Source organism: Emydura macquarii, unplaced genomic scaffold (assembly GCF_026122565.2).
Source record: "Emydura macquarii macquarii isolate MOO-44397 ecotype Brisbane River unplaced genomic scaffold, CSIRO-AGI_Emac_v2 contig_1253, whole genome shotgun sequence".
NCBI classification, from domain to species: Eukaryota; Metazoa; Chordata; order Testudines; family Chelidae; genus Emydura; species Emydura macquarii.
In genome coordinates this window covers 52389719-52415690 of record NW_027131390.1, presented here as the reverse complement: position 1 = coordinate 52415690, position 25972 = coordinate 52389719, and the positions used below count along the sequence as shown (strand labels likewise).

At 41.6% G+C, this 25972-nt stretch overlaps 2 protein-coding genes across 5 annotated transcripts in view; both read left to right on the top strand.

Annotated features, from left to right (window-relative positions):
• ZDBF2 (zinc finger DBF-type containing 2) overlaps positions 1–16285 on the top strand; it is a 46875-nt gene extending 30590 nt beyond the window's left edge. For all 4 annotated transcript variants that reach the window (XM_067548773.1, XM_067548770.1, XM_067548772.1 and 1 more), the window contains one exon: positions 3791–16285. In XM_067548773.1, coding sequence (XP_067404874.1) covers positions 3791–6575 — 2785 coding nt within the window. In that variant the 3' untranslated portion in view covers positions 6576–16285. The remainder of the gene's footprint in view (positions 1–3790) is intronic.
• Positions 1–25972, top strand: part of ADAM23 (ADAM metallopeptidase domain 23) — a 239490-nt gene that overhangs the window by 11533 nt on the left and 201985 nt on the right. The gene's annotated exons all lie outside the window — the stretch shown is intronic.

Here is a 25972-nt window from a genome sequence, read left to right as displayed (position 1 = left end):
TGGTTTGAAATTCGTTTCCTCACATATAAATAAGTCTCTCATATGGAAGGGATAGGTCAGAATAAGAAATGATGTTGACAGAATGCACATAACACTTAGTTTATATGTACACCCCTTGAATGTTTATCTATCTGAAAAATTACATTTATTTATTACTTGTGCAGTCTATGTGTGCGCACATATGTATACAGATGCAATTCCACTATGTATATGAGTGTTCTGTATGTGTGTGGACACACATTTATATTCCTGGTATTCCTTTCTAGCTATTTATCATTTAAAGTCATGAGGGAAATGGTTTGCTTCCTCTGCTCAAGTGCTTGTTATGATGACAGCAAGCTACTCTGGCTACGGTGCTGCAACATTACATTGAGGTTTCCTGCAGCATGGTGCTACCAATCAAATGCAGCAGAGCTAGCTCAAGAAGGAACTGGCAGATTGGCTTTTCTGTTTTTGCTGTCCCCCAAATAAAATTTTATAAAGAGTTCTTCCTCATTGTTCTAGTAGGTCAGAGTACTGTTAATCACTGTGACAGAGATTCTTGGCACCAGGAGTGCTTCTGGGAATAGTGCTTCATGCACTATGCTGTTATAGGCAGCAGAATCTCCAAGTCTTTCCTCCCCTCATACACAGTATTTAAATTCACAGACTGCAAACTCAAAATATATATTTAAAGAATGTTTCGGTTTCCATGAAATTCAAAATTCAGATCTTTAATTCATGATGTCCTGGGGGAAGAATGATGTGAGTTTGGGACAGAATGTGGGGTTGAACTATTATTGCCTGACTCCCTTTAGCCGCCCTACATTTTATTTAAATTCACAGTCTTAGAAAACAAAAATCCCACACACCAATGTTAAGGTTTCCATGAAATTCAATTATTTAACTCACTGTATTCTGGGAGAAAATATTATGAGTTAAGGACATTATCTAAGTGTGAACTCTGATAGTCTGACTTGGTCTGGTTTGTGTTACAATCTCAGTACTATCCCTCTGTTTCCTTACTTTTACTAAGCTTATCACTGTAGTACCTTAGCTACATACCTTAGTACTAAGTACCTTGCCATTCTTAAATCGTAGTTCATGTGTGTTAACGTTGTAAAGTTTTGTCATTTTAATTAAAAAACAAAAACAAAACGGCTGATAAAAGTTTAAAATCTGTGTTACTTCCTTTACAGGTCAATGTATTAAGTAAACAAATTTATTAATCTGATCTAGCACTAGACTTTTTTGAAAAGATAACTATTTGCCCAATAGCAAAGCTTACGTGTTAGTTTAGTTTTATTAATGTAGTTTTTTAGCCCTATGCCGTTACACATAATACAGTAGATATAAATTTTAAATGGATAATTCCAAAAAAAGAGAGAAATTTTAGACACGAATTAAAAATACAAGATTAACCCTCCCTAAGATAACCACCCCTCAAATGATTTACAGAAATAAGATAAATATGTTAGGAGACAATGATTTCATTTAGGTCAAAAGTAGCCTCACTTTCACATATTATTTTCATATTTTTATGACTGACCAGGCAAATAGGGCAACAGCCCATATAACTGACACATTTTCACTAGATAGCAAGTATTCTAGTTTCTGAGCTGATATGATAAAAAGCATCTGAGCCAGGAATAGAAATAATCATTTATTTCTCAGGTGGCAATACAAGTTACAAGACAATGAATAGTGTGATACATCTTCAACCTGGCCAGACCTTCATGGACAAAGATAATTATGTCTTTTCATACCAGTATACCTCTCTTCCAAATAGGCTGTCTTCATAGTACAAATTAATATGTATTACTTAACTAGTGAGTATTACCGGTTCCTTTAGATCTTCTACTGTGTCTCAGGAAGATATGCATTTCAGCGCCATAAGTTTGTTGCCTTTGGACATGCTCCTTTTTCAGTAGCAGGCCTTGCCCACCATGTTGCATAATACAGTATATAATTTGTCTTCCCAAATGCATTCCTTACTTGGGCAAAACTCTTGAGTTTGCTGTTGTAAGGAGTGAAGGTTGGTCTCTGGATCCATATTTGGCTTTTTAAAAAGTAGATTTAAAAAAAGTTAATAAATGAAATGATTAATTAAAAGTATACACACCTGTCTGTGAGGTATATCTCTACTACTGTAATATATATGTTAAAATCTTCATAAATGCTCAGATGGAAGAAATTGTATGTTTCTACACAGGATAATTAGGCTGTTTGTTCTTTAATGAATTAATGGTGTATATGGTTAAGTTTAAAAATCGAAACGCTTTTGAGCTATATAAACATTTTGATTTTTACATACAAATATAATTTTTGAAAAAATAGCGAAACTGAATGTTTTATTGATGAAGGCAGCAGTTCTTCCACACTGAGAATTTGTCTGCCAACTTTCAATCAGCAAACATTTTAATGTCTGTATTGGAGTAAATCCTTATGGGGAGACTCTACAATGAAAAGTGACTAGGTAGAAACACTTGCTCCTTACTCTACAGATTTGCTCCCTGTGTGCATTCAGTGTCCTGTCTGCTGACTTTTGTAACTAAAGCCTTAATTCGGCATGTTTAACTGTGATTAGTTTCACTGACTTCAGTTTAACTCCCATTAGCTTTAACTCTTGTTACAGCCAGTGGAAGTTGAGCATGTGTAACCAAGGAAATAGTTTAGCTCAAAATACGTTTTTCTTATTTTACTCCTGTTAGTACTGCAGACATGACAGCAATAAAACAATTGGATTCTTTTGTGGCTCAAGCATCCTGAACATAATTGCTAATGAAGGCCCTGACCCTGCAAAGATCTACACATGTGCTTAACTTTGTGCACCATGAGTATTCCCACTGGAATTAAACAGGTTGCATACAGGGTGCAAACAATTAAGCACATTACTTTGCAGGATCAGGGCCTAACTTCCAGTTGGAGTGCTATATTCTGTGCTCAGTTCCATTTGTGCAGTCCTGTTGGCTTTAGTGGATTTACACAGATGTAAACTGATTGGAACTTAGTAAACTAGTATAGTGATGCACAAGAAGAAATTGAATACAACTTCCCTTCCCCTCCCCTCCCCTCAGTGTATTTGGCTCTGCAAGACTAAAAGGAATGAAATCTTATTTTGGTATGAGTCAAAAGTTAGGATTCTGTATATATGCTTGTTGCAGATTATGTAAAAATCTGCCATTGCAGCAGTGGGGTTCACAAGCTTGATTGAGGTCAAAATTTGGCTTGCAGAATATTTATTATTGGTGCTGAAGCATGTATCAGAAAGATCCCAGGCTGCTTTGCAGAGACCAGGCTGAGTTTGCAGGTTTTACTGTATCATACCGATTTGTTAACATGGAACCCATGGTGCCATCTTTGCAGAGTCATTTTTCAGAGAGCCACTCTTTAAAGAAGAGCTTATATACAAAGATGCGTATAAAGCATAGTATAGCAGCATGTTTAGAAGCTCAACTACGTTTTTATGTAGTGTACATTATAAAATAACTTCATTCTTCTTTCTAAATCAATGGGATTAAAAGAAGAAAAAGATTATCTTCCCTCTCTCTGCTATCAGCTAGGAGAGGATAAAAATAATATCTATCTGGTCCTTTATGGAATCAGACAAATGCCCAATTTGTCTTCCTCCTTTGGAGTACTCTATGGAACATTCTTTTTCTTTCTTTTCTTGAAGTCTTGCTTTGTAGCTAGTTGTTTGAATTTGTTTATAGCCTTAATGCACTATACTTAATGAGTAATGGATTTCTTAATTCCTTTGTTTGAAAAATTTTAAGTGTATTTACAACATTTATACAGTTTTTTTTTCCAGACCAACATATGATGACATGCCATCCCCCATCTCTCCAATGGCTCCTCGGAATGTTTGCCTGCTTCCAGAAGAGGTGGAAAAAGAGGTGGTTAGGAACAGACGGGAGATGTCTGGCACAGACGGTGAATCCATTGTTAAATCATGCTCCCCTACTCCTTGCAGATCACAGAAGGGCATGAAGGAGATTTCTGTGCTAGAGACATTTATCCAAAAACTAAAGAGGGGACAGGAACACATTTTAGAAATTTCCCAGCAAACTGTGGATATCTGTAACAATGGGAAAAAACATACACTAACAGATGGTGCTCAAATTGCAAATAGTAGCCATAATGGCCAGTTTACAGCTGTGAGCCCAGTACCTCACCATTTGCCTGTCATCCCTTTATGTCACAGTTCTCCTGTTAGCCCTGTAATTGCAAAAAATATTAGGTACTCTGCAACATCAAATTTGATTCCAAGTAGCAGCTGTGATCACCTGGAGAAGAACATATGGCATAAGGATGGATTATTGAACACAAATCCTAATTCTGTTCTGGCATCAGTCAATCCAAGAACCACTTCATTTTCACATCAGTGTCCCACCTGCAGTTTAGGAAACTCTTTATATATTACCTCAGGTCAATCTTTTTTTAAACGAGATGGTTTACGATCTCAGGATGAAACTTTGGTGTCTGACTTCTGTCTCAGGGATCTTGTGGGTACCAGCAGCTCATTAAGTTTTGGGACATCCCCACAATTAACAAGATGCGAAGACATCAAGATGAGTAGAGGTGATGAAACTTCAGTAGATGAGATAATTGAAGAAGTCATTCTGAAGTACTGCTATGGAGCTCCACCTAATGAGTTGCCTTGCAAAGATGAAGAGAATAATTCCTATTTAAATATTTCATCACTTCTGGACCACAGTAGTTTAGAGGGCTCTGAAATAAGTTTTGCTTGTGAGGCACCTGTTTGCTCAATAGCAGGCCTACCCAAGGCAAATATAAAAGATCTAGAATTCCTAAAAGATGTCCAGGTAAATCTGGAAGATAGGGACTATGGAACACAACTTAGTTCTGTTTTAAAAGGTGATTCAGCAGAGCAAGTGGAAGCAGCAAAACAGGATATAATAGATCACAATGAGGAACCAGTTCTTCCAGCTCTGCCTCATGTGCCTCCTTCCTTTGTGGGAAAGACATGGTCCCAGATAATGTACGAGGATGATATAAAAGTTGAAGCACTTGTGCGTGATTTCAGGGAAGGTCGTTTCCATTGTTACTTTGACAGTGAATCCTCAGCCAACTGTACAGGGAAGAGGATGAGAAAGAAAAAGAAGGATGAAAGGAAGAGTGACATTGTTACAGGTAAAGGAACAGAAACGGCATCAGTTAAAGCACTGCCAGAATTTAACGATGCTTTAAGTGGTGGTTCTGATTTTGATACTCTGTTGGCCACAGATACACTGTGCAACCCACAAACACTTAAAATGCCTAGAAAGAGGACATGGCGCCTTGCTTCAAGATGCCAAGTGGTCAAAGTCAGCCATGGAACCCAAACCAGTTTAGTGAATTATCCAGTAGTAAAAAGAAAAATAATTAGAAAGGAACCAGATCCACCAGATCAGAACACAAATTGTGTTTGGTCAGATAATGAAAGAGTTTCAAACATGAAAACCAGATTATGCGCCCTCAAGCTTCCTGAAGGATATACCAAAATTATGAGCCCTCTGCAGCCCAAGACAGTGGTCTATGTCCTTTCATGTCCAGAGAATAAACAATATAAAGGCAAACCCATAGATGTTCCCAAAATGAGGAGAAATCACAACTCCACAGACAGCAAAAATTCTATAAGGTACAGATATAAACAATGTTCTCTTAAGTATTATGATCCACTGACAAATCGCATTCTGAAAACACCACCCAAGAGCACAGTTAGAGAAAAGGTCAAAAAGCCCTCCCATGTTCGACAACTGTTTAGGAGTCTAAGCCTCGATGCAAACACAAAGAAACTATTTGATGCACAGAGAGAATGTACACCTTCTAAATCATTCAATTGGTCAGCCTATTATAGTTCCTCTTCAGCAGCTTTCCTGTCAGATCCACTTAAAGGGAATGATATGAACTCAAGTCAGAGGACAGATGGATCTTCCATTTCCACTGAAAGATCTGATTTTCCAGTATTTGTTCACTCAGAGATGTCCTATAAACACTCAGTCATTTCACCTTTCAACTCCCATGAGTCTCAGATGGAAGGAGATAGATTAACTCCATTTAACAGTAGGGTTGCCAAAACACCTTTGAAGTCAATCAGGAGCGAGCAGTTAGAGAGAGAAACTCCAAAGACAATGTGGAAGAGGAAGGAAGGCACTAGTAGAGAACCAGGTTTTTCCAAAAAGGCTTCAGGACCCATGTCAGTCAAGTGTGGTTTTGTGAGGACAGCAAGTAAAGTAGCCCCAGGCAAACAAGCATCCAGAACTAAAAAGCAAAAAAAGGATTGGATAAGAAGGAATCTTTCCTCTTTTGCCTCAAAATCTTCTTCTGTCTTCTCCATCCACGGGCACCAGACAAGGAAACCTACTTTGGGAAAACACCTCACAAAAGAAAAACTGGATGCTAAAAAGCTAAAGGTGAGGAGGAAGCCCAAGAGGAAATTTTTGAACTCTACAGTAATTCCTGAAATGACTGTAAAGAGGCAGAAGGTCACAGCTGGGTCTTTTCCAAAAAAGCCAGAACTAACTTCTTCCAAAGTAAAGAGCTGGGAGATAAGTGGAGATAAGTTTCCCCAGTACTGTGAAACGGCCCTCTAGAACTTCTAGTATACCTGTATTGGGAGGCTGTCTTGTTTTACCAGGAGAGACCTAGGTAATAAAACAACAAACTTTTATTCTTCAAGTGATGGTCCCTATTGCATTCCACTGAGGAGTTATATGCATGTGCCATGCATCCGCAGCTGGAGGTTTTGAAATAGTGTCTGTTGGTCCACGCATGTGCCCTGGCTCTGCCTCATGATTTTTCCCGAAGTGATAAAGGGTGGAGCAGATGAACCGTGCCGTCAGTTCGTTCTCATTGCCTCAGGGTCTGGGTCTCAGCCCACTGTTCTCTTGTCTCTTGTGACGCACTGTCTTATTCTTGTATATAGTTAGTATTTTTGTAATAGTTTTAGTGTTAGTAGTAGTTTTCAGGATTTTAAGATCTTTGGGATGCCATTTTACTGGTCCCCCATTCCCCCAGCACCACACCTGGGTACTGGATTATGCTTAAGCCAGAGTTCAAGAGCTGCACTTTCTGCACTCGCTCGGTCTTGGTCAGCAACAAGCATGAGCGCTGCCTTTGCTGGGTGGGGAACCCACATTACATCTAGATGCAATATCTGCCTCTCTTTCCCAAGCCGTAGCTAGGAAGGCTGGGCTCTCTGCCTCAAGAAACACCTCATGGAGATTGCCATGAGGCTATAGTCTGATCCGGGTGGGGGAACAACCTCAGTACATCAGCCTGAAGTATCCTACCGTAGAGCTCCAGTCTGGTTCCACTGGTACCAGTGCTCTGGGACCCCATGCTGGGGCTTAGTTGTGAGGCAAGGAAGCATGTGCATAAGCATGGCAGTAAGTCTTTCACCAGACCCAAAAAGGATACTGCTGCATCCACGAGTTCCAGCCATGGAGAAGTGGCATGTTCCAAGGTTCACAAGCATGATAAGTTGTACGATCGTCGGATCTGCTGATTCCATCCACTGAGCCTTGTACTCCTTCCAGGTTGGCACTGCCAAAGTGAAGGGAATCTTCAGTTTTCCATTCTGGTTCTGGCTTCAGTTCTGGTTCTAACAGCAGTGTGTATACCTCTGACACCCAGAAGACTTGAGTTGGCCCCCAAGCCTCATAAATTCTGCCTTGGAGGAGGTGAGGTCTCCATATCTTCAAGTGCCATCACCTTCTAGGGGCATAGGCTCTTCTACATTAGACTTGCCTACTTCAGGTCATGTTCCCGCCCACTCCCATACGGCTCCTGCAGTTCTGATGGTTCCGATGGCACGGCCATTTGAACTGGACTCTGATTTTTCGGCATCTGAGGATTTGGACGGAGTGCAGGGTCCACACCTCCTGTACCGCTGATATGACTACCCTAAGGTTCTGCTGACACAGTGGCAGTACCCTCCTTTTCCCTAGCAATGGAGCCATTGGTACTCTGTTCCTTGGGGCCCTCTACAGCAACAGCTGGATCCACCTTGTTGGCCATATTGGAGATTGTGGCCACAGTATCTGCCTTCAGAACCTTCCTGCTCTGTTCGAGAGGATTCTCCCATCTCGCCTCTTTGATCGTCATCAAGTAGGCATTCTGAAGCAGTGTTGGAGGATGCTCTGCTTAGTCCAGCTCTGGCAGTACTTCTGGAACCGGAGCAGTTCCTTTCATTTTCTCCAGACGCCACAGTGTCTTCGACTCCCTCCTCGCCACCGAATGACTATCATCAGTTCCAGGAGCTGTTACATAGGATAGCTGATGCCCTTCATATTCCACTGGAGGAGGTACAAGACAAACTGCATCAGCTGCTTGACATCTTACATGCCTCAGTACTGGCCAGCTTGGCTCTACCAATCAGCGATACCAACCAGCCCAGACTATCTGGTGCACTCCAGCCACTTGCATACCCACCCCTAACGGGGCGGAAAAGAGGTTACTATGTACCTGCCAAGGGGTCTGAGTTTCTGTTCTCTCACCCACATCCAATTTCTTCATCATACAGGCAGCAATGAAGCGGGCTCGACAACACCCGTGCGCCACCCCGGCAGACCAAGAGGGAAAGCTCCTGGACTTTCTGGGTCACAAGCTATTCTCCTCTGCCAACCTCCAATTTTGCATCTCCAATTACTTGGCTCTATTCACCAAATACGATTTCCTTACTTACGGCAAGTTGGTGGATTTCACACACACACTTCCCCAGCAGGATCAAGCCTGCTTCCAGACTATCCTAAAGGATGAGAAACTAGTTGCGAGGATAACACTTGAGGTGGCGGTGGACATGGCAACACTTCTTCGCGCATGATGGGTACGGGGATTGTCATGCGGAGGGAGTCATACCTGCATTCGTCAGGTTTCCCAAGGGAAGTCCAGAACACCATAGAGGACCTCCCTTTCGATGAGTCTCATCTCTTCAATCAGAAGACTGACGATTCCCTTCGCTCCCTCAAAGACTCCAGAGCCCCTCTGCAGTCGCTGGGTATCTACACACCAGCGCACAAGTTTTACTGCCCACCACTGGCGCAACATTTTAGAGCTCTCCAACTCTTCCATGAGCTGTTCGGTGAACTTCCTCACAAAATGGTAGAAGATCCAACGGCCGTGCCCTCTGGATTCATCATCACAGCTTCAGCATCTCATACTCAGTCTTCAAAGATGCTGTATTTCTGAGTGCACCTAGAGAACCACCAAACACCCTGCCTCACACTGTACACCCAACCCACCCACTTCAGAGAGCATCTAGCACTATTTTTACTAGCTTGGAGTGCGATTAAAAATGGACAAGTGGTCCTGGATGTCATTTGATATGGCTATACGATAGAGTTCACAACATTACCTCATCTACATCCCCTGCGCCAGCCCTGCCTCATGGACCATTCCCATGACAGTATCCTCACCCTATAAGTGGACTCCTACTGCAAAGGGGAGTGATAGAACCTGTTCCTACAACTTATCAGGAGCGGGGTTCTAGTCCACCTATTTCCTAATCCCCAAGAAGAAGGGCGGTTGGAGATGGCTTATAGACATCTGCCATCTCAACAATTTTATATGTAAGCCTAAGTTTCGTATGGTGGTCCTAGCAGCTGTCATTCCTTTGTTAGAAAGCGGCATATGGTTTATGGCTCTCAAAATGCAAGATGCTTACTTTCACATGGATAGCCATCCCACCAACAGATGTTTCCTGAGATTCACAGCGGGCCTTCATCGCTTCCAATGCAGGGTTCTACCATTCAGACTCACCACTGTTCCATGGCAGCCCACTTCTGGTGCCGAGGGATCTGTATATTCCCTTATCTTGATGATTGGCTGCTAGCAGCAGGATCAAAAAGGGAGGCTCGAGCCTCAACCTCCATGCTGCTCACACTCCTCCCTGGGGGTGAGTGTAAATGACCAAAAAAAAAAAAAAAAAAATTGACTTTGGATCCCACATAGTCCCAGAATTCATTGGGGCCTGTGTCAATGTGATCTCAGCATGTGCCTACCTACAAGAAGACAGGTTCCAGGCCTTACAGGAACAGATTTCCAAGGTGATTTCTAGATCTTCTGTTCCAGCCAGGTCTTATTTTCTCTTCTTGGCCCACATGGCAGCTTGCACATACATTACTGTCTTTGCTTGACTCCGCTTTCACTGCCTACAGCTGTGGCTCCAGAGGGCCTATTCTCCCACGTGCCACATCATGGACTTCCTGCTGATGGTTCCCCATGAGCTTCTCTCCTCTCTCCAGTAATGGACAGATCCAGGTCAGATCTACACCGGGATACCATTCTTTCTGTCCTCCCCAGGCACAAGGATCATCACAGACATGTAGCTCATTGGATGGGGGGCACCCACATGGGTGAGCACATGACTCAAGGGACTTGGACCACTCAGGAATCCCAAATGCACATCAGCATCCTGGAACTTTGGGTGGTGTGGAGCACGTGTCATGCATTTCTCCGATCCATTCATTCCCATCATGTTCTCATCATTCATTTTGATCATCCCGTTCTGGCCTTGCCAGTTGTGGTTTCCCCTCCTTCTCAACATGTCAGTGTGTCCCCTGCTTCTGATGCCAGTTTTCCTGGAACTCCTCATGCAACGCAGCAGCAGGATTTGGAATCCCAGTCCATAGATTTTTCACCTCAGAGCTTGGTTTTTGGATGGACATCTTCGCTAGAGTGGGGATGTTCATCAGCAGTACAAGATGTCCTTTCAATTAACAAAAAGAGTCCACAAGGCAGTCCGATAGGGCCAACTAGAACCGTTTCACCTCATGGGACCAGCAGAGAGGTCTTACCCCTGAAGATGTGGACATTCCTCTTCTTTTGGACTATCTCCTCTTCCTGAAGACGTCAGACCTCACTATCAACTCTGTCAAAGTGCATGTAGCTGCTGTCGGTGCCTTCCAACCCCCTATGTAAGGGCACTCTATCTTTATTCACCCCTCAGCTACCAGGTTTTGGAAGGATCTCCTATGGACTTATCCACCCATTCAACTCATCGCTTCCCAGGGGGATCTCCACTTTGTCCTCACAATGTGGACAAAGTCACCCTTTGAACTTCTAGCCTCCTGCTCCTTGTCTCTCCTGTCCATGAAGGTCGCCCTTCTGGTAGCTGTTATTTCCATGAGAAGGCTTGGTGAACTGGGAGCCATGATGGCGGACCTCCCCCGCCCCCTTACCATATTCCATAAAGACAGTTTCCCTGCACTCGCACCCCAAGTTTTTGCCAAAGGTTGTACCCCAATTTCATCTTAACCAACCCATACACTTACCTACTTTCTTTATGAAATCTCATACCTCAGTGGAGGAACGGCTCCTTCATTCAGTCAACGTCCACCAGGCCCTGGCTTTCTACCTGCAGAGGATGAGATCATTTAGGAAGTCTGATAGACTTCATTGCGATAGTGAAAGGGATTGATGGGCAAGCAGTTTCCACTCAAAGGATTTTTAAGTGGATTTCAGGGCACACTACACTCTGTTTTCAGTTATTGGGACTGTCTCCATCCTTTGGTATGAGCCCACTCAACGAGAGTGCAAGCATCGACTATGGCTGTGCATCACAACGTATTGCTTATGGACATATGTAGGGCGGCCACGTGGAATTCGGTACATATCTTCTCTTCCCATTACGCCTTGGTGCGAGACTTTGCGATGGATATCTCGTTTGGCATGGCTATTCTCCATTCCATGGTTCCATCATCTTCCTTGTGCCCTCCTAATTAGGTACTGCTTGTTAATCACCCTCCATGGAATACAATAGGGACCATCACTCAAATAAGAGGCAGTTATTTACCTGTAACTAGAGGTTCTTTGAGATGTATGGTCCCTGTCTGTATTCCAGTCCTGCCCTCCTTTCCTGCTGATGCGGATTTCTTGCTTTGTGGTGAAGAAGGAACTGAGAGTGCAATTGGTCCAACCTGCCGTTTATCGCCTCTGAGAAATCAAGAGGTGGACCAAGGGCGCATGCATGGACCAATAGACACTACTACTTTCAAAATTTCCAGTTCTGAATCCCTGGTGCATGCGTGTAAACCCTCAGTGGAATTGTAACTGGGTGCACTCATCTCTTGTAAGTGCCTCTTGCTGGCTGGGAGTGTGCCTGCACTGTGTTTGCGGTGACCTTTGCCAGTGGTTTCCGTGATTCAGCCCTCCCCAAGCCACACACAGTCTGTTTTTTTCAATAAAACAAAGCAGACTTCTTCTAGGGTAAACAGTCCAACAGAAGCCTATGCCAGTATCCCTTGGTTGGTCTGTCTTCCTGGAGCCCTCCCTAGGCTCAGGTCCTTACTTAATCCCTCAACCCTGGTATGGGGCTGTGCCTCCAGAACTTGTCTCCCTGGAGTCGCTTCGCTCTCCCTGGGCCTTTCTGGTATCAGCTCTCCAGCTGGGCCACTAAAGGTCCCCTTCTCGTAGTGTATCACAATACAATATTCAGCCCCTTCTCTGGGCCTTCTGAACTCCCTTTTCTAGCGCTTAATTAAACTCCCTTCTCTGGGGTTAGGCCACTCCACTTGTGGTCAGTGCAGGGGGAGATGGCACCAGGGCCCAGCCACTATTCCAGGTCCCAACCCAGGAACCCTATGAATAGTAGACACCCACTGCATCCTTTTACTACTTGCTGCATTGCTACAATTCCCTGGGCCACTTCCTCGGGGCTTCCCAGTACCTTTCCTTCACCCTTAGCTCAGGGCAATCTTGTACTCAGTCCCAGCAGCCAGCCAAGAGCACCTTCTTGCTCCCCCAGTCCCTGCCAGTAATTGATCTATCAGTGGTCCTGTAGTACCTTCAGCCAGCCAGGAGCATTGATCTTCCTCCTCTGGTTCCTGGCAGCAACTGACTCTGCTCAGGTCCTGCTGCTCCTTTTATATGGGCCTCTGCCCTGGATTGGCTGCTTCCCTGCAGCCTCTCTGGCTGCTTGGAGGACTCACCTTCTTGGGCTCCTTTCTTGGGCAGGGTGCAGTAGGACCACGAGGCCTCCAGCAGGAGGACCTCAGGGCCTGGTAAACCCCATCACAGGAATAGATAGGGCCCATGCATCTCGAAGAATCTCCAGTCACAGGTAAGTAACCTCCTTTTGCCCAACACCTGGGAACAGGCTAAGGAAAAAGAAAGTGAATAGAAGGTGATTATAGAAAATCTAGTTGATGTGCCAGAGCTACAAATAGAATGATTCCAAGGTCCAGTGTTAAGCTACTATAACTACAAACTCATTTCATGTTGGCTGAATATGGGCACACAACACATTGCACAGTTCTATTATGTAAAGTTACAGAAATTGTCTGTTTGTTTGAATTAAGCACTTAGGGCCTTATTTAGAAAACTTCAGTGCTTCTCTGTCACCCTTTACAGGAGACAAACTATGAGCTTGAATTGTATCATATTGTATTCTGTGATACTAAATACAAGGTATTAAGGTGCACTAGACTATAGTAAAGTATCATGTAGAATCAACATTAGTTATTGTGCCTACCTTTCCTCACAATTGTAAAGTGCAAAAATATGAATAAACAATTTTGCTAGAAATTACATGGAGTAATATTAATATAAAGGGAATATGTATTTTGTGTTTATATGTGTATATTCACACCTAATTAAATATACAATAAATTTTCAAGGCTGTTTCAAAGGCAGTTTAAATTAATACAGTATGATACAATGCAGATCAGTACCATGGTGTCTTCAAAAAAAATACAATTATTGTACCAAGTTGCATAATTAGTGTTTTTCTAAAACCATGTCCAGCTTTATTGGACAAAACAAGAGCACTGTGGACTTTCACTCTAGCAATAATGGATGGTGCTGCTAAGGAAATAATAATCTTTCCAGTGCCATATACAAGCAACATTGATGGCCCCAAAAATCTCAAAAACCAAAAGAAATATAGAGTTAAATGTGAAAGTTTAGCCTAACAGTTGGCTTCATAACTCACCTTTGCATTCTTGAATAGAGCAGAGAAAAATGTTTTACTAGTGAGAACGAGTGGCAATGGATTATTCTAAGTTTCAGCCTTAACTGTGAGATCCTTTCAGCTTTTTGTGTATTTAAATCAGACCTGCTGATACTTAAACTTAGTTTACTGTAGTTGAGCATTTCCTTCTTTTTTAAAACTTAGTAAAATATTTTGAAAAATAACAGTCTAAGGCCATGAGAGTTTAGATGGCTAAGGACTATTTTGTAAATACTTAACTGCAGTTTTTAAATAATCGTATTCCATATGGATTTATAGTTGGTTATTGGCAGTCTAACAACTCCATATACCTCTGGGTAGGACATAAAGGACCATAGACTTTCTTTTAGAACTATTATGGTGACAGCCTGTTTTTTCAAGGCTTGATTAGAAGACACAGACCCTGATACTGCAAACACTTTTACACTTTAAACTCCATGAGACTGTTCACCTCTGTCAACTGTAGCAAGTGCTTAAATATCTCCAGGATCAGTACCTTCACTTGCAGATGTACAACTCAATAAACAATACAGAATTGTTGTTCAAATGCCTGTCTGGATGTTGCACATACACAATAAATCTTTAAAATTCATATGAAAATAAAACAAAAAACAACAATTTGGTGTGGAAAAGACCCATCTGACCATATTATACATTGCCCTGCCTGTGCACAGTATGATTGTGCATGTGCAAAAAGAAAAAAAAAAGTTTAAATAATTGGTTTATTTGCATTTTTTCCAAAGTGCTCATGGTCACTAGCTTGAATTAAGGCCTTAATAGACTTCCAAATGTTGGTTTTAAAAACACCATTTCTGAGTATTATTAAATAAAAAGGCATCATAAACCACTAATGGCTTTTTAAAAAATTTATGCTCTTGGGATCTCTTCTTTTGATGCATGTACAAAATTCCCATGAGAAATAAGAGGTACGCATGTATTTACATCACCAGGGATTAGTTTCCTTTATAACTCAGGGTCCAACTGATTTTTTTTTAACTTTGGAAACAAAAGCTATTTTCCAGGAGACCTTCCCATATAGTTGTCAGTCCAAGACAGAATTTTAGAACCATGTTATAAATCACTGGAAATAACGGTTTTTAAAAAACAAAAACCCCACCACTAATAACCCAGTAATTGTGCCTCTTTAATTGCTATTTTATCTAATAATATAATTGATTTTTTTAAAAGCAAAGTTGTAAAGGAAAGGTTTTTATAGCAAAGTTAATTTTTAAAGAAAAGTTTTAAAGCAAAGGTTTTTTTAAGAGGTAAAGTTGTTTTAAATCAGAGTTTTAAACTAAGTTAGCACAATAGATAAATCTCATGCTAACGTATATTTTTATGGTATAAAAATGTCCTGTCAACCTAACCTGTTCTGACTCATTTTCTAAACTGTTATTTGAATGAAGGATATGTATAGTTCTGTTTGTAAATAAGGTTTTGTGCACATTCTACTTGATGAGAACAATTGTGTGTGTGTGTGTGTGTGTGTATATATATATATATATATATATATATATATATTTTTACAGTCAATAAATGGCCTGTCTTTTGTGCTCATCAGTTGTAAATGTGTGCTTCTCCCACATACACAGCTTTTCCTTGAAATCTTGTAAATAGCCACATGTTGAAGACTTTATAATGTAAAAACGGTTATGCAATTTTGCATGAACAGTCTTTTGTAAATAGGACTCTAAATCAGAGTGATTTTTTTAAAAATTAAATAATTGACTATTTAAATGAGTTTAAATAATTATATATTTTCCTTTAAAACCAGTATGAAGAATAACAACTTATTTTTTTAAAGAAAAGGAGTTTGAGTACAAGTCTTGACAAACTGTTGCTGTGCTAGTGTCAAAATAACATTTATTGTATGTTAAAACTCCTTTATATGCCTGACTTTTGACTGTTAAAGACCTTTTCTGTGCATGCTTAATGAATATGAAACATAGGGGAAACAATGACATAAAGAAACTGAATTGGAAAGAAAATTGAGGGAGGTAGTGGCAAAGAGATGCACATAGGAAGCCAGAGTATTTGTTTGTGGGGTAGGTGAGTCATTTGTTTAAAAAGGGCAGGATTGACGTTTTCATAATGGTTGAGATATGTCTAATTCCCTAGATACACATTTTCCATTAAAATGAATGGGCCAGATTCTGCTACCATTCATGTTAAGTAGTACCTAATTTCATGAGTAGACCCACTGGAAACAAAAGACATGAGTAAAGATGACTGAATCTGGTCCAGTGAAAATGGATGTGTGTGCAGTGAAATTCTGATCCTATTTAAATCAATTGGATTATTACTTTTGACTTCAGTGGGGCCAGGATTTCCCCCAGTGTATCTAAATCAAATAAATCTAAATCTAAATACATACACTGAAAACTTCAACCCAGATTCATGTAGGGAAGCAAAAAAGAGAATGGATTTAGATTGTTGTTATAAATATAAATGAATAGTAGCAAAAAACGCACTTCTAAAATAAACTTAGTGAGAGCTTATTCTTTGTATAACAGCTGAGAGAGAGAATAGTTCCCACCCATTTTTTCTTGTCCCATATTATATATAATTGACTTTTACACATTTTTTCACATTCCATCAAAACAAACTTGTGATTTGTCTGACTTCCCTGCCATACTTTCGCCACCATTTAAAACCTGGCTTTTCTTCCCCACAGAGATTATTATTATTATTATTTTATTATTATTGTTTGTTGGTATTACTGTAGCATCTGGGAGCCCCAGTTATGGACAGAGACCCCCTGTGCTATGTCCGAACATAGAACAAAAAGATAGTTCTTGCCCAAAGAGCTTACAATCTAATTTAAATTTAGCAGTTTCCCCCTCTAATTCTGGTTCTGTTTTGATTTTTTTTTCCTCTCCAGTTTTCTAGCTAATTTTCATGTACTAATTTGTATCTGATGTTCTCATGATCGTTGTATCAAAATGTTCCTTTTCCAGGCCCTGATTCAAAAAGGTATGTAAGTATGTACATAACTAAGTCACCGGGACTACTCAGTGTTACACATGTATTTAAGTACATTGCTGAACTGGTGCCCAACTGGTATTACTATCTTTTTTTGGCTTAATAGCTTCACATTATTTTTCTTATCTTTATTTTGAATTTTCTCCTTTGATGTAATTCTTTCCCTCTTTTCTGTCTCTTCAGTCACTTATCATTACTGTTATTACAAGCTCACTTTGTCTTACATGTTGATTGTTGGCCTTGTGCTGCAGTTAGATGGCTTTTCAATTTTATTAATATAGTTCTTAATCCCACAGGTTTTCAGATTTCCTGTTTTTGCCCATTTCTCCTTAAGGCATCGTCGTTTACGTTAGCTCTTTTTTTTTTGCATTTTATGTCATTAAAAAAAATTAATCTTTCATCTGAAAACAAATTACAGGAGTCATTAGTATGGGACCAAATGAACTATGAATTATTCCAGAAGGAGGGCATCCTAACTATTGAATGCCTGTTGATAATTATGGATTAGACTGGGAAAGTAAAATAAAATATTTCAGTTATGTATGCAGAAATTTGTTTTGTACAATGGTTTGATTTATTATAAATTAAATATTTTAGATCATCTTTTCCTGGAAACTTTCCAGTGGCATAGGTCTGAGCATTCCCAGAAAACAAAGGTTTTCTTTGTTGTTTGCTTGTAAAATTTTACAGATATGAGTTTGTTCATTCCTCCAACCACTAAACATCACAAGTTTTGTTTTAATAAAATAAAGACTGAATTTTGCATTTTTGTTAGTTTCTTTATTCCTGATATGTGATTTAATATATCATCAACTGGCACTATTTACTCTGGAGAGATCAGCACAATTTATGCTTTTCATAAAGTGGACCAAATCTTAAATAAGAGTTTGTCTCATGGATGACCACTCCCAGTCATAACTGATGTGGACATTCACAGTCTCGTAATGGGTGAAATCCTGGCCCCCTTGAAGTCAATGGGAGTTTCACTATTGACTTGAGTGGAGACAGGATTCCACCCCATGTCCCTGTGGCAATGACAGCAGTTTCTTACAGTGAAAGATGATAATTTTGGGAAAGCATTTAATATATATTTTAGGCGTCTTTAAATGCATTTTAGCAGCTGGAAATCAGAAGTACCATTACCATATAACCTGCAAATCCCTGCAGACCACCAACCATTTCACCACAGGCCACCAGTGGCCCATGGGCCAGTTTGACAACCTTGATGTAATAAACTAGGGCAATGTTTTAGAGTTGTTACAGTTTCATGTAACTTTCCATCTTGGATTGGACTACTTGGCTTCACTCTGTAATCCCGTAGATCAAACCAGAACTGACCATGTGATCGCTTATAATGCGAACAGTTGTATCGAAAGCACCTTGTGCATAAATACGTTGTTTTTCTGGTAAACAGAATGCTATATCTTTTATCTGTTTAAATTGATTAAATATTGTGACAGGGTCAGACTAGATGGCTACCGGAGAGTGCTAGAAGGCCAATATATCACCCCCAGGCCCAGGAAGTCCCTTTTCCCCTCGTAGCTGAGCAGGGGTTACTCCAGGTTAATAAACACATGTGGAGTCAATCAAGGCCCTGCCCAGGACTTGTTAAAAACCTCCCCTCCAGAAAACGGTGTGGCTAGAGTTGTGAGAGTTGAGATGAGCTACCAGAGTGTGAGCAGGTAAGATGCTGTCAGAAACCAGGAGGGTTTAGGAGAAGGAGCAGAACAGTGGCAAGGGAGAACCCTGCAGGTACAAAGACTGTAGGAGGGGAAACCCTGCCTGAAGAGGGCAAAGGACCTTTCCCAGGTCTGGAGGCCTGAGGGAAAAGACTGCCAAAAGGGGAAGATCGAACTGGATATTTGGTTCAGCACTACCATGCCCAGTGGGGCTGTCAGAGGACAAGAGCCTTCCCTGGCAAGGAGGCTAAGAAGGACAGCTGTCCGAGCAGGGTCCAGACATTAAATCAAGGGGCACAGGGAAATAACCCAGGGAAGCTAGCAGCTTTCCTGAAGCCACAGCATGAGGCTGCTACTTGTAGGGTCCCTGGATTGGGGCCCAGAGTCAAGGGTGGGACTGGGACCCGCCCCACCAGCCATTCACTGGAGGGGCAAGAGCCTCAGCGAAGGGGCAAGGGAGTCTGAGAACCAGGGATAGGACTGGGACCCAGCAGGGAGCAGCCATCTTAGAGCAACTGTATTACCCTCCCCCACAACTAGGGGGTGGAAGAACACAAAGGAGTGAAGCAGTTCCCTGACCTGTTGCTAGAAGGAAGTGCTGGACCCACTGAGGTAGAGGAAGAGCTTTGAGGAATCAGGGTCTAAAATTGTTAGTGAGCCAATGGTCCAGTATCATGATAGGAGGCGCAGTTGGAGCTGCTGTCGATGAAATAGAAAATGAAGTATTGACCACATATGGTCATGAAAGGTCCAGTTTTACTTTTGTAAAAGTAGAGGTGCTAACCCTGTATTCTGGCCTAATTCTGACTTAGGTTTGCCAGTGTGTCTCTTTAGCACCACCATGTATTCCAGTTTGTTCTAGAAAATTGTCATTTTTGAGTGGTTGCCAACATATGGTGCCTGTGTTTTATCAAGTCTGAGGTCAGGATAATATTGCAACCAAAGTCAGTATATTCTTACCTTCAGAAATTAGTCAATATTCATAGTGTTTTGTGGATGTAAAGAATTCTATAAGTGCTAAGTATGGTTATTATCGAGAATTATTTTAATATTTCTTCTTTTTAACACTCTCTCAGTTTAGACTTCATTATTCAATGTGCATCACCAATGAGATGCCCTGGTAGAAAGCCTACTATCATACATTGCACATCTTTATAAATGCAGCACATTATTTATCTTGGAGATTACAAAAGGAAACTATCATGAAGCTCTGTAAGTTTTTTAATGTATTTATCTGTTTATTTTTGTACTCTCCATTGTTTTTAAAACCTTTCTAAAAGCATGAAAAAGATTTCCATTCTTCTGTTTTGTATTTAGCAAATTCTGCCTTGCAATTTCCTCCTTGTACCCCTCCATTTTTAAATAGAAATTAGCCCCTAATACAAAGGTCAAATTCAAATTTTCTCAAAGTTCAGGATGAGGTGTTGTCATTGAGATTTAGGATTTTGATTCAGCTCCAGGAGGTATATAATTTTATATAACTATAATACTGTTCTCTGTAAATGTAATCTTTAAGAATAAGAGGGTCCACTATTGTTTGTAAGGGGCGCTTGCTGTTAGTCTACGATGACTGCTATGTTACAGAGAGAGTCGCATATGCTCTGCTCTCTGATGAAGGTTTCAAAGGATGGCTGAACTTCCATACCATCATGTATGTTGCTGTAATCCCAGGATGTCTTCTTGAGAGCTGCACAGTGTGGGCAAGTAGCTCAGAGCTTCTGTCTTCCTTTATCAAACTATTTATCCATTTAGAGCTGGTTGGTTAATGTGGTTTTTTTTTTTTAAATCCATGGAAAATTTTGATGGAAAAACAAAACCACAAATTTTGTCAAAATTTTCCATGGAAAAGTTTGATTTTTTTTGGTGAAAAAGCTAAAACTGAAATATTCTGCCTCAAAAGTTGCATATTTTGCTTTGAAAATGCTGCTGTGGTTGTTCTTGGGAACTGTAGTTCATGTACCCATGCTCCGATTCTCTTCTATAGGCCAGGCTTCATAGTCAGACTACATGTCCCATTATGCACCGTGCCTTGCCCTCATGGTGAGGGAAGGTGATACCATTATGGGAGTCCTTGGCCTTAATGTATCATGGGAGATGGAGTCCAGTTGGGGAGCTTGGCTCACAGGAGAATGGGGACATGACAAACTACAGTTTACATGAGTTTCCATAGCAGGATATCCAAACTGAAATACTTTGGTTTTCGGGCATTTGGCTTCTGATAAAAAATCAACATTTTCTGTATAAAGCAGAAACTTGTGAAAAATATCAAGTTAGTAAAAAACCATTTTCTCTCAAACAGTTTTGACAAAATGTTTTTGAACAGTCCTCATTTAAATATTTCACGTTACATCTGTGTTTGCTGGATGTAAATATGAATATATATGCCCCCCCCCCCCCCTTTTTTTTGTGCCAGTTTGAATGAAGTGTGCATGTTGGGCTCCTCCTTCCTCTACAAATTGGGTTGCAGGTGGCTGTGATTAGGAAGAAGGTTGGGGAATGGGAACTGAAACAAAGTGTTTGTTTGGTGAGTTCCAGAGAGGTAGCCATGTTAGTCTGTATACAACAAAAACAACGAGAGCCCTGTAGCACTTTAAAGACTAACACATTTCTGCAGGCATAAGCTTTCATGGGCTGCAACTCACTTTGTCAGATGCATGAAATAGAAATCAGATCGGAGGGGGGGGTGTGTGGGGGGGGGTAAGTGTAAACAAAGTCCATTCAGTTAGAGTAGATGAGGCCTATTCACAACCATTGATTAGAAGGTGAGAATGTGTGAACAGTGATAATTACTTCTTGTAATGAGAGAACCATTCCAAGTCCCTATTCAGACCCAGTTTGATTGTGTCAAGTTTTCATGAGTTCCAGCTCTGCAGTTTCTCACTGAAGTCTGTTTTTGAAGTTTTTTGTAGAAATGTGGCAACTTTCAAGTCAGCTACAGTGTGTCCTGGGAGACTGAAGTGCTCTCCTACTGGTTTATGGATGTTACCATTTTTTATGTCTGATTTGTGTCCATTTATTCTTTTGCCTAGTGACAGTCCAGTTTGGCCAATGTACATGGCAGAGGGGCATTGCTGGCACATGATGGCATATATTACATTAGTAGATGTGCAGGTAAATGAGCTCCTTATGGTGTGGCTGATGTGGTTAGGACCTGTGGTGGTGTCAATGTGAGGGCAGAGTTGGCAACGGGGTTTGTTGCAGGGATAGGTTTCTGGGTTAGTGTTCTTGTTGTATGGTGTACGGTTGCTGGTATTTGCTTCAGATTGGGGGGGGGGGGGCTGTCTGTAAACAAGGATAGGTATGCCTCCCACGGCTTGAGTGAGTGAGGGATCATCTGCTAGGATAGGTTGTAGATCCTTAATGATGTGTTGGAGAGATTTTAGCTGGGGGATGTAGGTGATGGCCAGTGGTGTTCTGTTGTTTTCTTTGTTGGGTCTGTCCTGTAGTAGGTGACTTCTGGGTACCCGTCTGGCTCTGTAAATTGGTGAGTGCTGCTGATAGTTGCCTGCCCTAGGGTAGGAAACTGCTATTGTATGAGGGCTTTGACTGTATTTCAATTGAGATTTTTAGATAATGTTGTCTTGCTTCGTTCCTTGAGATATTTAATTTTCTACAGTATATAACGTATCTATATAGAAATGCATGCTTCACCCTGTCAGAAGAGGATGAGCAAACAAACAACACATGATAGATATGTAGTTATGTTGGTTAATGTACTACCAGAGGTGCTTGGATACTATACTGATGAGAGCAATTTGAAAACCGATACATTCTGTTCAGTGTGTTTAAAATGTCTAACAAGCCCCATTATAGAACATTGCCAGTAATGCTGGACAGGTTAGTTTAGCAAGCTTTCTGTTGCCATAATGATCATTCTTCCAGTCATCTTCTGCTACATGTCAAGGCTTGATAAATTAATATTAGAGAGGCTGAAACTACATATAATTCCCATTTTTGTTTTTCTCATCTGCCCTGATTACCTCTCAGGTGCTGGTTTGTTCTCATTTCTTTCCTACCTGTGCTCTGCCACATGTCTGTATTGTAAGTACAAGTCCTGCCTCTTAGTTGACAGAGATAGGATGAAAGTTCAACACTTTCTTCTTCTTTTTTGGAAATACATTAATTTCTTTGAAGTTTGATAGAGATAAGAGGTAACCCTTTCAAAGGTGCTTAAGGGACCATGGTGCCTAAGCCCTGTTGTCACTGTAACAAAGTGGCTTACCCCTTTAAGGGCCGGAAGGCCTGGGGTTAGCCAGCCCTGTTTAGTTAGTCCCACCCTGCCACATCTACTCTAGATCATAGTTTCTCAACCTGTGATATGCATCCCCTGGGGTACGAAAGACTCAGGCAGGGGGTACACAGCAAAAAACCTAATGAAGGGAGGTGGGCGGCAGCCGCCGACTTCTGGGGAAGCGGGCAGCAGCCACCCGCTTCCCGCCCAGTCCCAGCTCCCAACTGGGAGGCAGGCAGCAGCTGCCAACTTCCCGCCCAGTCCCACTCCTATCTGGGAGGTAGACGGCAGCCGCCCCAGTCCTGGGACACCAGGTGGCAGCCAGCCATGGGCTCGCGGCTGGGTGGCTGTTACCCATCCCCTGGCTCTGAGCTGAGAGACAGCCTCCTGTGTCCTGGCTTGAGGATGGGCAGTAGCTGCGTGCCGCCTGCCCAAGTCCCCAGGTCCCAGCCTGCGCGGAAGCCTCCTCTGCCCCAGCTCGGAGCAGGTGGCAGTAGCTCACCTTCCAAGCTGGCAGCCATGTGGCAGCCACCTGCAACTTGCCCAAGTGGCATCTCCCCTCCCCGGCTCAAAGCCCGGTGCCCAGAAAGTCAGGTGGAGAGCCCAGAGGTTTGCCCAGTCCTGGAGCCAGGCTCTACCTGCAGGCTTACTTGTCAATTCAGTTGCTCTAGCTGAGCCGTGAAATTGACAACTATGACAGCCCCAGATTTTACCTGTATAAAAATCTTAAGAGAGGCCCACACAGTGTGATTTGCCCCAGGCCTGCACCCTGCTAGGGATGGCCATGGGGAGCTCTGCTTTCCACTCTGGTGGGATGCTAGTGCCTGCTCATACCTCACAAGTTCCTGCCTGTGTAAGGAGAACACCACGTGACTCTGCCATCAGGCCATAGTGATTGGCTGGCGTTGACCTTTGCTCCTATATGGAAAAAGGGGAGGAGGAAGAAGGGGAGAAACAGCAGGGGTTTTTGTGATCTGCCACAGCCACATAGCATTGCAGAACTCAGAACTCTCCTGCATTACAAGAAATACAGTTGTCCAGTGGTAAAGGTGAAAAAGATTGTATTTTTCAGACTAGAAAATTGAGTGTTGGGGTACTTTATTAAAATCTTCAGAAGTTAGGGGGTAGTTGCTATTTAAAAGGTTGAGAAACACTGCTCTAGATGTAGGACTTAGAAAGGGAGGAAACTCAGCAGAGGGGGCGCCTGAGGGAATGAGCTACAGGAGTGGAGCCAGTTTCTGTAGTGGGTCCTGAAACCAGTTAAAGCTGCTGACTATTAGAAACATATTATGGAGGAGTAGTTGAGAGGCTGTAGCTAAGGTTGCATCAGAATTTTCAGGGTCACAGGTTTTCTTTGTGTTAAAAATGCTTTGAGAATAAGAAAATCTTCAATAAAGCGATGGTAGTTTTGAAGGAACTCTATTTTTCTGTGTATTTGTTAGATAGAGGTGACTTTTTAAAAAAATATTTGTATTTATGTTTAAAAATGGATCAGAATACGGATTTGGGTCCTCCATGTGTCTCCTTTGTTCCGAATCCTTTTTTATAAACCTGCCATGGGGAATTTGAGCCAAATTTCAGCTACTAATTACTGTGTGTGTGGAGTGAACTCAAGTGTGAATTTTATGTTGAGTGGTGGTGTTTTTTTAATGAAATTTGGATTTCTTTGAGGACTGCAGGGATAAATATTAAATGAAAGCTTAGATTCTGACACACAATCTGCAGCAAGGGAAGGATTCCATTGCAAATACCATGTCTGCAGAAATGAGGAACATATGGGATCCTTCCCCATTTGAACCATCTCTAGGTCAACCTTCATAGATTCCAAGGCCAAAAGGGACCACTGTGATCATCTAGTCTGACTTCCCGTATAGCATAGGGTAAGTTTGGTATCTCTGGCCTATGTCAAGCTCTAAAGCCAAGCAAGCTCTAATGTATCCATCACTATTCCTTTTAGATGCCTTGGCTGAGATACCTTGCAAATTTTCTCTTCTTTTTATTACCAGAGAGAATAAACAAACAAACTGATTATGTCCCATCCTTCTAGAAACAGTTTCTGGGACTGTCTCATGTGCGTTTTGCAATACTCCATCCTCCTGTATCTCTTGTAATCGCTTCAGCCACTTCAGTACTGCTGGTTCTTCATTCATGCAATATAACACTTACATGCTGCTCCTGCCAAAATTGAAAATGTATCTCTCCTTGAATAGTCTGCCAATTTAAAATGCACTCTCCGGGGATTCTGGCCTGCACTAGTGCCAAGCGGCTTGGACCTTTCAGAGGAGGGCCCACCTAAACACTGAAGATGCAAAGAAAGCAACAAGAAAAAGAGAGGGAAGTGAAATGGGTTGAATTACCTCTCTCTTTGTGAGAAGAATATTAGAAAGAAAGGGCAGACTGTTAGATACATTCAATTAATTATCTTTCCAAATTACCAGAACGAAATTTAAAATCAATTTAGCTGGACATTAGAATATCTACTGCAGGGTTAGCTAAATTTACTAAATACTGCAGGTGCCACCTGCAGCTCACTGTCCCACATCATTTTTTTCCCCAACAAGTTACAAAATACTGGAACAATACATACAAGGTCAGTCCGTAGTTCTAAATGCAAATATATGCTCCTTTCCAAACGTCCGTATCCTGGAATTAGTACAGAAATTAAATCTTCCAGCCAACATCAAGAAATGGGTGTTGCATCTATGTGGAAATCTAACATACCTCCAATTTATTCAGGATGGGTGATAAAGTTGTCAAACACAGCACAACTTTGGTGGAGAAAATAACTCTACATTACCTGCAGAATGGCAAAAATTAAACTCATGATGTGTTCCATGGATGCATTGATGCTATTGTGATATAACAGGGATCATTCATGATGCCAGCAGTAAAGACACATCTTTTAGATTATAGCCCCAATCCTGCAATTCATGGCATGCAGGTGGACTGCTGTGCCTGCATGGAGACACTCGGAAGTCAATGGGGCTCTCCAAGGACTCAGTAGTCTGTCCACAGGCAATGCATTGGAGTCTGCATTTGTAATTAGTACACTGTGACTTAATTGCCATGCACAGGGCTTTCCTGTGTCCAGATTAAAGAAAAAGGTAGTGGGGAAAAGGATAGACTTGTATTTGCAGCCTTTCATCTTCA